The 14,232-nt window shown below is 42.1% G+C and overlaps 1 protein-coding gene across 1 annotated transcript in view; it reads right to left on the bottom strand.

Annotated features, from left to right (window-relative positions):
* Window positions 1-561: 561 nt before the first annotated feature.
* adam10a (ADAM metallopeptidase domain 10a) overlaps window positions 562-14,232 on the bottom strand; it is a 59,795-nt gene continuing 46,124 nt past the window's right edge. Inside the window, exons 7-16 of the mRNA XM_030080024.1 lie at window positions 13,890-13,982; window positions 13,119-13,302; window positions 7,505-7,668; window positions 7,188-7,371; window positions 6,951-7,101; window positions 6,634-6,817; window positions 6,430-6,541; window positions 5,549-5,769; window positions 5,297-5,423; window positions 562-4,410 (exon numbers count right to left, since the gene is read on the bottom strand). Of these exons, the coding sequence (XP_029935884.1) occupies window positions 4,304-4,410; window positions 5,297-5,423; window positions 5,549-5,769; window positions 6,430-6,541; window positions 6,634-6,817; window positions 6,951-7,101; window positions 7,188-7,371; window positions 7,505-7,668; window positions 13,119-13,302; window positions 13,890-13,982 (1,527 nt within the window). The 3' untranslated portion in view covers window positions 562-4,303. The remainder of the gene's footprint in view (window positions 4,411-5,296; window positions 5,424-5,548; window positions 5,770-6,429; window positions 6,542-6,633; window positions 6,818-6,950; window positions 7,102-7,187; window positions 7,372-7,504; window positions 7,669-13,118; window positions 13,303-13,889; window positions 13,983-14,232) is intronic.

The following is a 14,232-nucleotide window of genomic DNA, read 5'->3' as shown; positions in this document are numbered from 1 at the left end:
TCTATTGTTTTCTATTCTATTTCATGGTCTCATTTTTTTTTTAACCACAAAGCCTGTACAGCTGGGTGCAGGCTGTGTGCATAGATTATATATCAAGCAACAAACGGATTTATAATCAAAATGTCCAAGGAATGACTGCCTGGAAACAAAAATCAAGCTGGCTGAAGGAGAAATTAGATCAAAGGTTGAAGTGGTCAGAAAAAAGTAGATTTTAAAGTAGGCGGTGAGCTCAGAAGGTAAACAGCGAAGCAGGCAGTGGCCCTGAAATGAGGCAGTTCAAAGCAGTTGGTCGGTGGTGAGCTCAGAAAGCCAGCAGCAGGCAGGTATTAAGCTCCAAAGCAGGTTTTAGCTGCAGAAAGCCATGAGAAAACTGGAGAGGTAAGCAGTCAGCGAGTCCGAGTTGAACCCTGTCCTGCTGAACCAGGTGAGGGATGGAGCATCAGCACCACGACTTGACGAATCAACTCAAACTGCTTCACTGAAAAACAACTCAAACGTGAACAACCGTACAAATTAGCAACCTTTTGTTATTTGTGGATGTAAAGACTAGAAACACTCTGATCAAGTCTATATTTTAATTAATGCATTTCAAGTACTTCAAAAGAAATTACATCTTTGCACAATACTTTTGCAATTTTAGTAAAATTTTTCCAAGTGAGCAGAATGGGGAAATAGAACAAACAGAAAAAAATAAAGACAAAAATAAAAGACAATTTAAGACAGTATAAAACACAGAAGACAATAAAATCAGACAGTAGTATTGAGCATTTGGGATTCTCTCCATTTATATCACTTATACATCAGTGCACGTTTTTCTCAATATTGTATAGCAAGAAAGGTGAAAGAAAGAATTTTTCATATCCCCGAGGATTCACCCTAAACACCCATCTATTGCCCAGGTCACACCATACCAACAGAAAAAGACAAGAATGAAAGAGGGAGAGGGATGATTTTGCAAAGCGGTTGGTGCTAAAAATAAACAATTTGCCAAAGATAATGGAAACCATTCTTTATATTCCCACCCAGGAAATAACAAGAAAGAGTCGCCATTAGCACCAACAAGACAGACAAAAAAACAGAAAACATTTTAGAACCAAATGCAGATTACATTTTGTGTTGTTGCACATGGATGTGGAAAACTATTTTGTTATTATAACACAATAGAGTTTTCCATGTGCGTATTTGGGAGAAAACAATGAAGGCATTTCTCTGTGAGGAGGCTTACGTTTTCTCTGCTGAGCTCTGCAATATCCTGCATAGAATCTGTCGGATGGATAATTAAACATTACCCTTATACCTTGCAACAAAACAAAAGCTTAATGGCAGCTATCCAAGGAATAAAAAAAGAAAGCCTATCTTTGCTGCAGAAGTTTTGCTCTCTCAAATCAATTTTAAGAAACTACACACATATTTCTATATTTTGCCAGTTAACACAAAATCAGGAGGGTATCCTGCATTCTCACCCAGCTGTCAGTGACGCTGACCTAATATTCATCCTGCTGGAGGTCACTGGAAACGCAAGTCAAACTGAATTAGGGCTGGGCGGTAATTCACTGTTATCACCTATTACCTTTCAGTGCAATCACAATGGGATTAAGTAATGACAGCTAGTTAATGTGACACAATTCTGCTGCTTAAATGAATAATTACAAGCTAATATGCATTCAAATCTTTCATGAAATGAGATCCGAAACAAATTAGGGAATATGAGTTGAAAATGAGAGTTTTAATGTGCTTCATTACGCCATGCAGTTTAATGCAATGAATAATGTAATTATCTGTTTGATTTTTCACTGTGTTGACAGTGAAATAATTTCTTATGATTATCGTGACATTGATTTTGTCCGTGTTGCCCAGCCCTGTGTCAAATCACTTTGTTTCCAATATGTCGTCAGCAGGCCAGACTGATCAGTCTTTGGATAAACGGTGACCTTATGTGCGGGTTCAGCCTTGGTGATCAGTGACACCGACTTCAGTCGCACTCTGCTTTGTGTAGGCACATTTTTTTTTTTTTGTAATGTCATTACACAAACCAAAGGGGAATAATGTGTGGGTAAGAAAATCCCTGGAGGAAATCCTAACCATGACGGTCAGGATTAGGATGAGAAAGGACAGGACAGTGGTAGTGATAGTTGATTGTTTGCCTTAATTAAATTTCAGTTAACACCAGCACAGCTCGACTGGAAACACACAGCAATGAAGCCACGATAAAATTAGAAATTCTACTTTTCATCCTTTGATTCGGTTTACCCACATTACACAAATAATCTGAGCTAGAGGTAAAAATCAGAAAAAGGAAAATCGACAATCACATTAAAACCAGGCAGGTTCTATATCTGGGACACCATTGCATTTGTACTGCCTGGCCGAAGCATAGACGTTCCACTGTCAGGCTTAGAGTGGTTTTAAAACTTTCATTTACTAAAGGACGCTGTCAGTGATTTTGAATGTTTGGCCCATTTACTATAACTTAACCAAGTTTTACATGGCAAAAACCATTTTGCAGTACTAAAGATTTCACAACATAGAATCAAAATCCTGCCATTTTCAGATATGAATTTTTGGTTGAAACGCCCACTTGACAAAGTCGTCGCCATTCATAAACCACAGAACTGATAATTGGCTGTGGAAAGCCAATGTTTCCCTGGGGACTATTTTTTGGTGGAGGGATGTTTCACTCCGCCCAAATTCAAGTCATCAAAACACAACAGTGCTGTTGCTTTTAGGAAAACTAATGCGGACGACTTTATTGCAGAGATGGAATACGGGTGTGAAGAAAGTTTGAAGTCTCTGAAAGTTCATGTTCATATTAGAGTATGTACGTTTTGTAAATATTAGGCTAAACAAGCAGAATCACTGGTACAGGCCGTTAAGAACAGCCCCAATTCAAAGAGGGACAACAGAACAAGTGTGAATGTGGCAGCAATGTGGCTCTCCATTCTATAATCATGACTCTCTACATATGTGGCCGATCTGTGTGCCTCGCCTTTAGCCAAGGCCCTTTGTCCTGAGGGATATCATCCATCAACTCTTGGCCAGCAGCCTGCTCTGCCAACAGCCATCTGCACTAAAAGCAAAGAAGATTCTCCCATTTTGTCTCCCTGATCTCATCAATCGTCCACGTGGAATGAACAGACACATACATCCGTACTACGAAGTGGTTGTTTTTACACGTGTCACAAGTCAGTGCCAAAGCGATGAGTGAGGGAAAATGGCAGTGACACGATAAAAAGTGTGATACAATCAAGTTGAAAATAAAAGCTATTCTCTTACCATTAACTCCAGCTCCAACCTGCCTCTTTATGTAAACTCAGCTGCATATTACCTTCCACCTGCAAAACCCTATCACTTCAGGAAATAGCCAATCACCCCTCCACCAGCCTCAATCAAACGACAGTTTAATCTTATTCAGCGTTTTGCTACATTCTGTCAGACCGTCCTCTACATCCCACGGCAGCTGCTAGAACTGTGAGCCACTATACAGGGAGTGGCCACAGGGAGACTTACGGCCCTAGAATACACATGCAGCTGTATTTGCAGCTCCTCCCCATGCACTTGTTTGCTGTTTTTTTTATATATATATTAATCCTGAGAAAGTGAATTAAAACAGTAAATAATATTCAGACAGAGAACCATATGAAACAGGAAAAAAAAACTACACTGGAACATCTGTACAACTGCACACAGAAAGAACGTATATGCCTTAGAAATAAAAAGCTTCATTTTTCCACGGTGGTTTGATTTCAGACATTCTAATTACATTGGCAAAAGAGTTTTCTTCCAATACAATGTCGCATTCCAGGTTTTGATTGGCAGCAAAAACTCATGTGACTTGCAGTCCTGTTCTCGTGCTGATGACGACCGCAGCACATCAGAGAGGAAAAACAGGGAAAAAAAAATAAAAGCACTGATGGAGGAGAGAGGAGGATTTTACCACGATGCTGCTCCTCGCTCACTCCTCCATTCCCATTTAAAAAAAAAAAAAAAAAAAAAGCATTCAAACGAAAAAAGATACAAACCACATAACAGGAAACAGTGATTTTTCTCGTCCCGTCCCTCCATGAAAAAGTTATCGGATTTATTTCCTGTAAAAGCTGTGTGAACCACTGCTGATCTGGCTCTCGGAGCAGAGGTGCTGGGTGAGTCTGTTAGGCCCAGGACGCTGTGGGCTTTGTCCAGTGAAACAAGTTCAGTTGCCAGTTTTCAGAATGTTGCAATAGGTGGTGGTAAAGGTAACTCTTTGGAGTGAAGTGCTCCCATTGTAGGCACTAGGAAGAACCAAGGCAAAGAGAAGACCAGAGTCTCAGCGTCTCATCTGACCCATCTGATAGTTCTCTCTGGGCTGGCGGTGGTGGCGCTGGGCCTGGGCCTGTGCGCCCGCGTGCTGGGGTCTTCTCCTCTTCAACGTACCTGGAGGACAAAGACATCTCAGTGAGAAACACAGTCTGACTTTTACAGTCCAACAGCTGTGGACACAACGGTCATTCCTGTTAAGGTGCACACTGCAGATGATGAGACAAGGACAGGGATCGCATGAAAAAATGTTTCTCATACTCGAGGATCCCCATGTTAGCCTTCAAACACACGACTGATCAATTGACCACTTGTCAAGGCTGAATCCTCACCACAGCGCCCTGGTTTGAATCTGAGCCCAGGCCATTTCCCTCTCTGTTTTCTATGCACTTGATGCACTCTATACATTCCCTCTTTGCACTGCCTTGTCGCACCTCAGAACCAGAGCTTTATGGCACTTGATGTTGTTGTTCTCTCCTGAATAGATCTAAAAAAAATCTCCAATGAATGTCACTTTGGATTCATATCTGCCTAATGTGAATTTTAATTGTAGCTGGCATAGTTAGATTCAACAGACGATGCTGAAAATACGTATGTATATACATGTAACGTGTATGTTTTTCTTAAAACTTGAGGAACCAACACATTGAGATGCCTATCACTGAACATCACTTTCTCCATGGCTGAGCACATAAAAACAGCTGACCTAGCAACAGTCACTAATGATGGCGGGACTTAGGGATCAGTCAGTTGTTTTATCAGTCAAAAGCCAACAAAAGTGAGCTGGGCAGCCAATAAGCCCGATCAGCTTATATTACTGACAAACAGTCAGAGAGCCTTGTGATAACCAATTTCAAGGGCTCTGACACAAAGGATGGCATCTCACTTAGGACTTTTTCTATAAAAGCTGCCTTGTGATTTTTACCACAGTATCACAAACAGTTTTGTTTTTACTTCTAGTTCTTCAGTTTTGCACAGTGCATACACACACAGGATGATGTACCTGGCAGTGGCTTTGGTGGGGGCAGCTTGGGGTTGCTGCTGGGTGTGTGGACGCTGCAGATCTTGATGAAGCCGGCCATTATCATAATGAGAGCAATACCCATTAGCAGCACTGCCCACCAGTGAGCCTGTGTAACACACAAATATATTAGTGTGCATGCAAATAAGGATTCTGCAACCTTTTCAAAAACAGCATTGGTTTCTCTGCGTCATTGAGAATGCTGAGTGTTGACTCTTGTCCCGGGACACTCACCACTATCCACTCGGCGATGTTCTCGTAAAGCTCTGCATTGAAGATGGCCTTCTTTAGCCTGGCCAGAGGCCCGTCGGCGTCGACCAGGCGACACTTCATGAACACATCGCAGTAGCCCTTGAAGTCGTTGCAGGGTGACCCGGGCTGCAGTGTTGTGATCTTCTTGTTGAAGAAAGTGACCCACCTCTCTGAGCCTGTGCTGCTGCAGGTGTTTGGTTTCACTGTGGACACAGAGAGAGGGTGAGACCTCTGTGATAATGACTCATCACTCAGACAGACAAATACTCAACACTGGACGATAAGAAGTAGCAGTTTAACATTTGTTAGAGACACGAGTGTGGACACATCCTCAAACAGCCTTAGCAGTTAAATCCAGCACAGTCTCTTGTTTTAGCTCTAAGGACCATACATGGAGATGATGTGTTTGCATGGGGAAAAAAATAAAAATAAAAAAACACGTGAGACACAACACTACCTGTAATTGTGTTGTGTTTCAGCATTGCTATGACAGCAAGTGACATTGTGGCCAGCTACTCACCAGCAGTAGGTATAATTAATCCACACAGCTAGCCAAGTGGAACTGAATCATATCTCCCTCTAGGCTGTTTTTGTGCTATTATATGATGGTAATGGCTTTTTTTTATTATTTTAAATCATAACTCTACCACATTTTTGACTGTTTGTTTGCAAATATGTTAAATATTTATCCTGACACAGCACAATTAGTAACCATCGCTGCATCTTGGCAAAAGTTGCATAGCCAAAAGTAGAGTTTTGTTTTTATGTTCATTATGTTTAATGTGCTGCTTTAACGACTGAATGTCCTTTTGGGATAAATAAATTGTGTTGATTGAGGGTTTGGGTGTTGAACTGCCACTCACTTTTCTCCATGCAGCAGACGTGGCACAGCTCAGCTGCCTCGTCCTTGCCATCCTGGCTAGCACAGGTGCAAACCTCCAGACCGTACTTCTCACATATCGATCCAGAGCAAACCTGAGCAGAACAGAGCAAAGTTAGAGAAGTAAATCCATGAAAAGCTGTAAAATCTTTTTACCTCGCCTAAAATGCCACTGATACCAACTTACCCCGTTGAGGCAGACTTGTGTCTCTCCATGGCAGGAGGTGAAGTTGGCTTTTGGTTCTGAGGCGGGACAAAGGGCAGTAGCCCCGTTACACACACCCTCATGCGCACACTCTGACTCTGGTCTGCACCTCTCGCTACTGCCCTTATAGCTGCATTCTGCTGTGCAACATGGGCCTTGACTGGGACTGCAGAGAGGAATTTACAAATATGCAACAAGTCAACCAAATGTTATGCGTTTGACAACTTTTACAAATTGCAAGATTATATAAATGCTGTGAGACTAATGTGCTGACACGCTGCGCGCTCATGACGTCTGACCTGCAGATTTTGCCGGGTTTGAGTTTGCACTTTTGGCCCTCAGCTTCATTAGCGTTGTAGCAGCAGGGGTCTTTACACTGGTCACTGTAGCCACAGTCACACTGCTCCCCGGCCTCCACTAGCCCGTTCCCGCATATAGGCTGGCCAGATTCTGCACACACACACAGAATTCAGTGAGAACAGTATCCCTCTCTCTGTTTCTTGTTCATACAAACATGTTCATAAGTAAGTATTTACCAACGAAGCAGCTTCCCCTCTTCTTCTCCAGCACCTGGCTGATATTACGAATGCTGCAGATCGAGAACTTGTTGTTATTGAGTTTGTCCCCGGATGTGGCTCTGGCATACATAATGTAGTTGCCCTGCTCTTTTTTGTCCTGCATCTTCGACTCTCCAGGGGTGCATTCGACTCCAGAATCATGCTGTTTAAAAAAAATAAATTAATTGGTAAATTAAAAAAAAAAAAAAAAAAAAAAAAAAAAAAAAAAGCCGTGGCACGAAATTCACTTCACACAGAGCAAGAAGTCCACTGTAGGTGCAGATCATAGGACTTACAGGAGAGCCAAAGTTGTGCCCAACCTCATGAGCGAAGGTGATGTGTGAGACCTTGGGGGGGACATGGGAAGCGTAGTTCTGCACAGTGATGATCCCGGTGTTCAGAGACTTCCTCTTCCCATCAGAGTAGAGCTTACTCTTCTCACAGATGCCCCCAGAGCTTCCTGGGAAGGGAGGATAAAAAAAAAAGAGCAGAGCACTCGTAAATCATACGACACAAACAGCAAAGGAAATTTCATACACAAAGACTTACATTTGTATCCATAACAGATGGTTCATTCGCTGTTGCACAATAAAGTACAGTGGGACAAAAATTAAATGGACTGGGATATACAAAAAACGAAACAAAACAAAACAAACAAAAAAAAAAACTTGCTCCTATGGGACAAGGTTTGCAGGAGTGCACAACTGAACCTCACAGCTAGGTAGTCCTGCAGGTTAAACCCACACACACACACACACACACACACACACACACACAGATCGGCGAAAAAAGTGGGCAGGTGGTGCTGAATGTGGCTCCAGGGGAGGCGAGCAGCTCAGCCACAGTGGGACCCCGGGGGACAACACTACACAAGTCACACAGAAAACGACTCAAGTACTTCAAAACTCAAAGAAAGTCTACTGAACCATAAACAAACTCTGTCCCTCTTGCATAGGAAATGAACAGATACATGAGCTAAGTACCTGCAACAACAGAAAACCTACTGCTGTGCTGTGTTTACTGCTGTAAAAATGTGTGGAAGAAACTGTAAAATGAACTACAGAACTGCTTCTAATGTTACTGGTGTCACCTAGACAGGGTTGAATTTTCCACTGACAGCTGCCTCTGTAAACTTAAATTTGTAATTTGTCATTAAAATGTTTCTTATTGTCATCCTTGGGTGTAGAAAATATGATACTGTGAGAATCTGAAGTCTTTTCTGTGTAAAGAGAGGCTGACTGGTTAATTTCTCCTGAATCAAAAGAACGTTTTTTGCTGGGCAGGGATTAAAACTTCCTTTCACATGTAAGAGTGCAGGTGATCCAATCACAACACGACCTGTTTTTATTCCTACCGACCCTCAGCTGCACCTGTTAACCTCCACTAGCCTAAATAAACAATGGTAATAGTAGTTATTAGATTGTTAGCTGATAACTTTAACTTTAAATGTTTGAAATGTAAAGAAGCAAATAAATAAATATATAAATGAGCTGACAAACAGCAAAAATTCAAAAAGCAAGCTCCTTTTTTTTTTTTTTTTTTTTTGACAGCATCTTGGCAGTTAACATCAGCTTTGGCTAATATAGGCCTGGGTTTTAGGGCAACATGACCTCATTAATGGTTCTTTTAGACAACTGGGCTCTTTTCCGCCAGACAGCTGGTTCCTGAGCAGCAGGTGCATCAGTAACACAAACTGCCACATTTATTAATGAGGCAGAGAAAAAAAACAGTTGAAAATCATAACATATGCGTATCGCTGAAGTGAACCGACAAAAATGGAAAAGTGGTCACAAGTCACATCTCACAGGCGGGGGTAAATGGACACTAACCCTTAGCCAACCTAACCAACAAAGGCAAAGATGACTAGCCAATCAGAGGCAGAGTGGGGCAGGTATGCAGGCCCAGCATGTCAATTTAGTCTCTCTCAGGAGCAGAGGCCTGGAGCTGGCTTGCAGGGAAGCAACAGCTTTCACTTCCCATAACCCATAAGTCCTGTCATTAGTAGGCAGCACCAGAGACAGCTTCTCCCCACACAGAAACACAACACCAAAGCACTTAGGGCAATAACTGCTGTGTGCACGCTGACCGGGAAGCATATATGACTGTGTGTGTATGTGTGTCTGTGCATGTGTGTGTGTGTGTGTAACCCCTCTATTAAAGCCACTTATACTTTGGTGGCAACTGGTCAAATTCAATAAGAAGCCCTTTAGCTGCGCTTGACCAGTATCTCTCTTGACTCCCTCTGTTAAAGCATTCAGCCCACGGGTCAGTCCTATTCCTCTCCTTCTCCATCTTCTGTCCTGAATTGATTCATTCAGCTCGGAGCATTGCTAATTTGCCCATATTGATCGTCTGAGAGTTTGTTGTTGTTTTCTTCATGTTGCGGGTGTGGTCCCAAGTTAATAAAAGGCAGGCAGGAGAGAGGAACCAAGACCACTGACCTTATCAGTCATGTGTCTGTGGTGTCTGTGGGGGAAAACACACCTTAACCCGAAACTATAATGGGACAGACTGAGGCAGTCCCACTGACACACCAGCTACAAACATGATAATTTGATAATTTAGTGCTATTATTACTACCTCGTAATTTAATACTACTGTATTGCCACTCATTCTGTTAGAAATAGAGAAAAAATTACAATATTTACAGCAGTAAAGTTACATTCTGTAGCCTCTGACGGGTTCTTAGCAACTTATATGACAACTAATACGTCAAGACAGTTTTAGCAAAGCGTACACACAAGGTAGTTAAAATCCTTGAAATAATTATGACCATTATCAAATCGACGACCGCAGAAAATCCCTCAGCTGCCGGTAAGAGAGCTCGATCCATACGCCACTCACTCACTGCGATGTCATCTTCCTGTAAAGATCATTTGGAGGTGGGAGATTGGCTAAATGCGCAAAGGGTTTTGCTATTCCATACGACATAGTGTGACAGATCCCCCAAGTCTGGCCGATCATCTCATTCTCTGTCCTCTCCAAAATTAATTAAGCATGTCTGACACACCACCATGATTTTGAGTTTGAAGAATGCACATGGGATTGATTATCAGGGATCCTTTACAGCTCTCTTGCTTGCTAATTGGTGCAACTACTGTGTTTCTGTATCGCTATGCTCCGCTTTGGGTCGATCACCAACGGAAATTGTGTTGTTGGTGTTGCTGGTCTATATCCACTTTTGGTCCTGGTGAAGCACTCGTTCTCATGACAGGGAAGGAGTTGATGGCTGAAACTTGGAGGACAGGACATATTACACTGAATAAGAACCCTAACTATCAGTCTAGGAGCCAGCTCTGTAGTTGTACTCCTGTATCAACAATGCTGGCTTCACTACTGGCTGTTTATTTAGTGATTTATTGAAATTGAGATATTTTTTCCTCTCCAAACGGGCGTGAGTCTGACTTTGTGTGTCCGTATCTGCTTAAGTGTATTTGACAGGGTCCTTGATGCCCGTTTGCTAAGGGGCTGCTGCATTGATTTCCTTTGTCCTTGTTTCCTCAGGGCTGGACGCAAACAGCCTGGCTCTACTGGGGAGAGAAAGGGGGAGATCAGAGTGACAGCACTGCAGGAAAAAAAGGAAATGAATATCTAAATATCTTCTATTTGCAGGGACTAAGATCCTGCCTGTATCCTCTCTCCAACTTTACAAATTTCACTGAGAGGTGGGTTTCTTAAAGAGGATTAAAATTAAAAATTAAAATCAATATAAACATATGATTTTGGCATCAAAATCATTCTTTATAAATCTAAACTTTTACTTGGATTTGATTCAACATAAAAGCTTTTCAGGCTCGTCAGACCCTACGTCTCTGTGGTCCGGTGAACTCGACCTGAGCGGCGCTGAACACATTCTGTGCGGACAGGGTGGAAATCAAGAGCTAAACAGCTGACAGGACAAAATCCCACAACTTCAAAAAAAAAAAAAAAAAAAAATGCATTCCCCTGCTTGTCCTTGGAAATTGAATTTCACAGTGTGTGTGGATGCGTGCGTGTTGGTTAATGGAGTAGTGGGTTGTTACACAGTGACCAAGATGGTAGAGATTATCAGGGCCTGCAGAGGTTAATGGAGACAGAGTCTTATCTGACATTCATTCATTACTGCAGTGAACATCAACAGCACGATACAGACGCCTGGGCAAGGCAACCAGCAGTTGTTGCTCTGCTCACAGCAGTTTGTTTACAACAGCTTAAAGGACCAACAAAACTTGACAGTCACACATTTTGTTAAAGCCCCTCCCTCAACTTGGGTGCTCTTGGGGTCTTCCGTTCAAAAAAAAAAAAAAAAAAAAAAAAAAAAAAAAATTTAATTAAGGTAAAATTGAGATTCCTCTTGCAGGGCCCGAATCAAAAACAGACTAACTACACTCAGTGCTCGGCTGTCTGGCTAAACAGATCAAAGCTGAGGTAACAGATTTAGGTGTAATTTTAGATTCATACCAATCTCACATCGTAACAAAGTCACAAAGACAGCCTTCTTTAATCTCAGGGGGATAGCCAAAGTAAGACCTCTTTTTAACTGAAAGAGATGCAGAAATGCATGCACATGCAGTTATCATAGTCATCTGAGCAACTTCACTTTTCTTTTATTTTCTTTTAAAGATTTTCTTGGCATGTCTGATTTATTTGAGAGTGACAGCAGAGAAAGGAAGGGGGAGAGAGAGAGGGAATGACATGCAGCAAAGCGCTCGGTGTGGAATTGAACTTGATTATAAAACATTACATGACCTATCACCTTCTTATTTTATTCTTATATTCCATGTCCCTTCCGGACCACTAAAGTCCCCTGTTAATTTCTTCTTAGATGTTCTTTTTTAGATGTTGTTTACAAAAACTCTAGCAAAGCTGCTTTCTGCTTTTCATGCCCCTGAACCTTGGAAATACCCTTCCCCTGGACCTCAGAATGGCAAGATATTTATCTTCATGGCTTCATGGCTGCATGGCTGTTTACATTCCCACCCTCTTTTATTCTTACTCTTGTTTTCCCTATCGTATTTTACAATTTGATAGTACACTGGTATTTTATTTATTTTTTTGATCTGATTTATGTTTTGTTTTAATTTTTTCTCACTTCAGTCGTGTGAAGCACTTTGGGCCACCATCTGAATGAACAATGCTACACAAAATTAATTGTAATACTGCTGTTGTTGTCATCTATGTTATTACTACTGTATTACTATTGTATTATAATTATCATTATTATCATTATTAGTGGTAGTAGAAGTAGTAAAAGCAATGGCATCTCTTGGCATCTCACTGAGGAAAGTGTTTACTAGTAGAGAACATGCAGTCGGCCGTGTTTCCCAAACCAAACAGAAGGCAAAAACATTGTGTTTTGCTATTAAATACCTGGAACAGAGAGACAGGGCACTATGTCAAACTCCAAAACTGAAATATGGGCTCTCAACTCCATGTTTACATTCTTTCTGTTGTATTATGCCAGACTAAAACAGAGCAGCAATTCCACTATAACAATTTATGCCTATTGGGCTGAGAGCTTTGCTTGCTAGAGGGCATTGCTTTAAGGCTGAGACTGCTGATGCTGAGACCTGAACGCCCAAATTGACCTGAACATGTCAGAGGTGGACATGAAAAGATGTGTGTGTGTCAGCAAAAAGCTCCTGACTTGTCCAGGGTGGTGCAAGCAAGCAGGGAGACAATGCTTCAATCAGAGGACTGAGGTCGAAATCCCTGTGTGTGCAAATATCAACACCACCGAGGTGTGCTGAAGCAACACACTCAGTCGCTGCAAACCCCAGGAGTGCTGCTCAACAGCCGACCCTGTGCTCTGACCTCGGGGTGGGAGGGGGCAAGAAGCTGTGATACTTGACCTCCACAGCGATCCACACAGCTATCACCTTATTATTACATGCTCTCACATTCTTCACTGTGTGTGCCTTGTATACCAACCTGAGGGAGCTCCAACCCAAGCCAAGCCAAGCACTCCGTCATCAAAGTCCCGGTCAGTGAAGACATAGGCCAGGCAGTAGTCATCGTGGTTCTGTTCCGAGTTCAGCTCCAAAAACTTCTCCACTCCAATGTTGGCAAAGCGGAAAGGATTGGACTTGTCCCTCTCATCGTTGGTGGTGTTTATCTGAGTGGAAGAGAGTTGCTCATTATAAAGCAGAACGTAGAGAAATGGAAACAAAAAAACAGTCCTTGGTGTAGACAAAAGTATGAACAACACAGGAAACTGTGTCAGCACCTTAGCTATGTGGTGTGACCACAAGTGGACAGTGCTAAATACTGGTCGAACAGGGTGCAATGCCTCTTCGTCTTGTATTAGCTTGTGTTTTGGGTGAGAGGGAGAGGTTAGGCACAATGGCTTTGTGAATGGGCCAGAGATAAGGAGCAGGATGGGTGGGGAATACTGGGAAGATAATGAAACCATACAAGGGGGGAGGAGGTGGGGACAGGCGGGGGGAAGGAAAGGAAAGGAAAAAGGTAATTCTGACAGGTCTGAGGCTGCAATCACTGATCCGTGACCGGTCTCTGCTGTCCAGTTGTGATTGGATCACCTGAGACAGATGTTAAAAACAAGTCTGAACCTGTGATGGCTACTATTTGAGGAAATTAGACATATTCCAATTAAAATATTTCCAGCAGATCAAGTGTTTCAGTAACTGATTTTGTTACATGACCCACAGGTACAGATCAGATGGCAGCTGAGCGTCAACTCACCCTAATCCTTTTGACCATGAAGCTGATGTTTCGGATGCCCATGAAGTCTGTGGTCTGGTAAATGGAGTCAATCGCCTTTACATGGCTAGAGATCTGTAAAGAATGTAATCTGTTAGATATGTAGTGATGCGAAATCAAGCAGGAAAAATCACATCTAAGCAGTATGGCATAGGTTATAAATAGTTTGATCACATTATCAGCCTCTGTAAATGCACTCTTTGTCCATTTGTGACAAACATCTGCACTCATACTTTCAATATGCCCCTCAAATTGGAAAACATGTGAGACTATTCATCACAAATGCATTTATCTAGAGCATGGTGAAAAATAGTATCTAAAGAAT

This window comes from Myripristis murdjan, chromosome 3, assembly GCF_902150065.1.
Source record: "Myripristis murdjan chromosome 3, fMyrMur1.1, whole genome shotgun sequence".
Classification (NCBI taxonomy): domain Eukaryota; kingdom Metazoa; phylum Chordata; class Actinopteri; order Holocentriformes; family Holocentridae; genus Myripristis; species Myripristis murdjan.
This window is presented reverse-complemented; position numbering and strand designations above follow the sequence as displayed.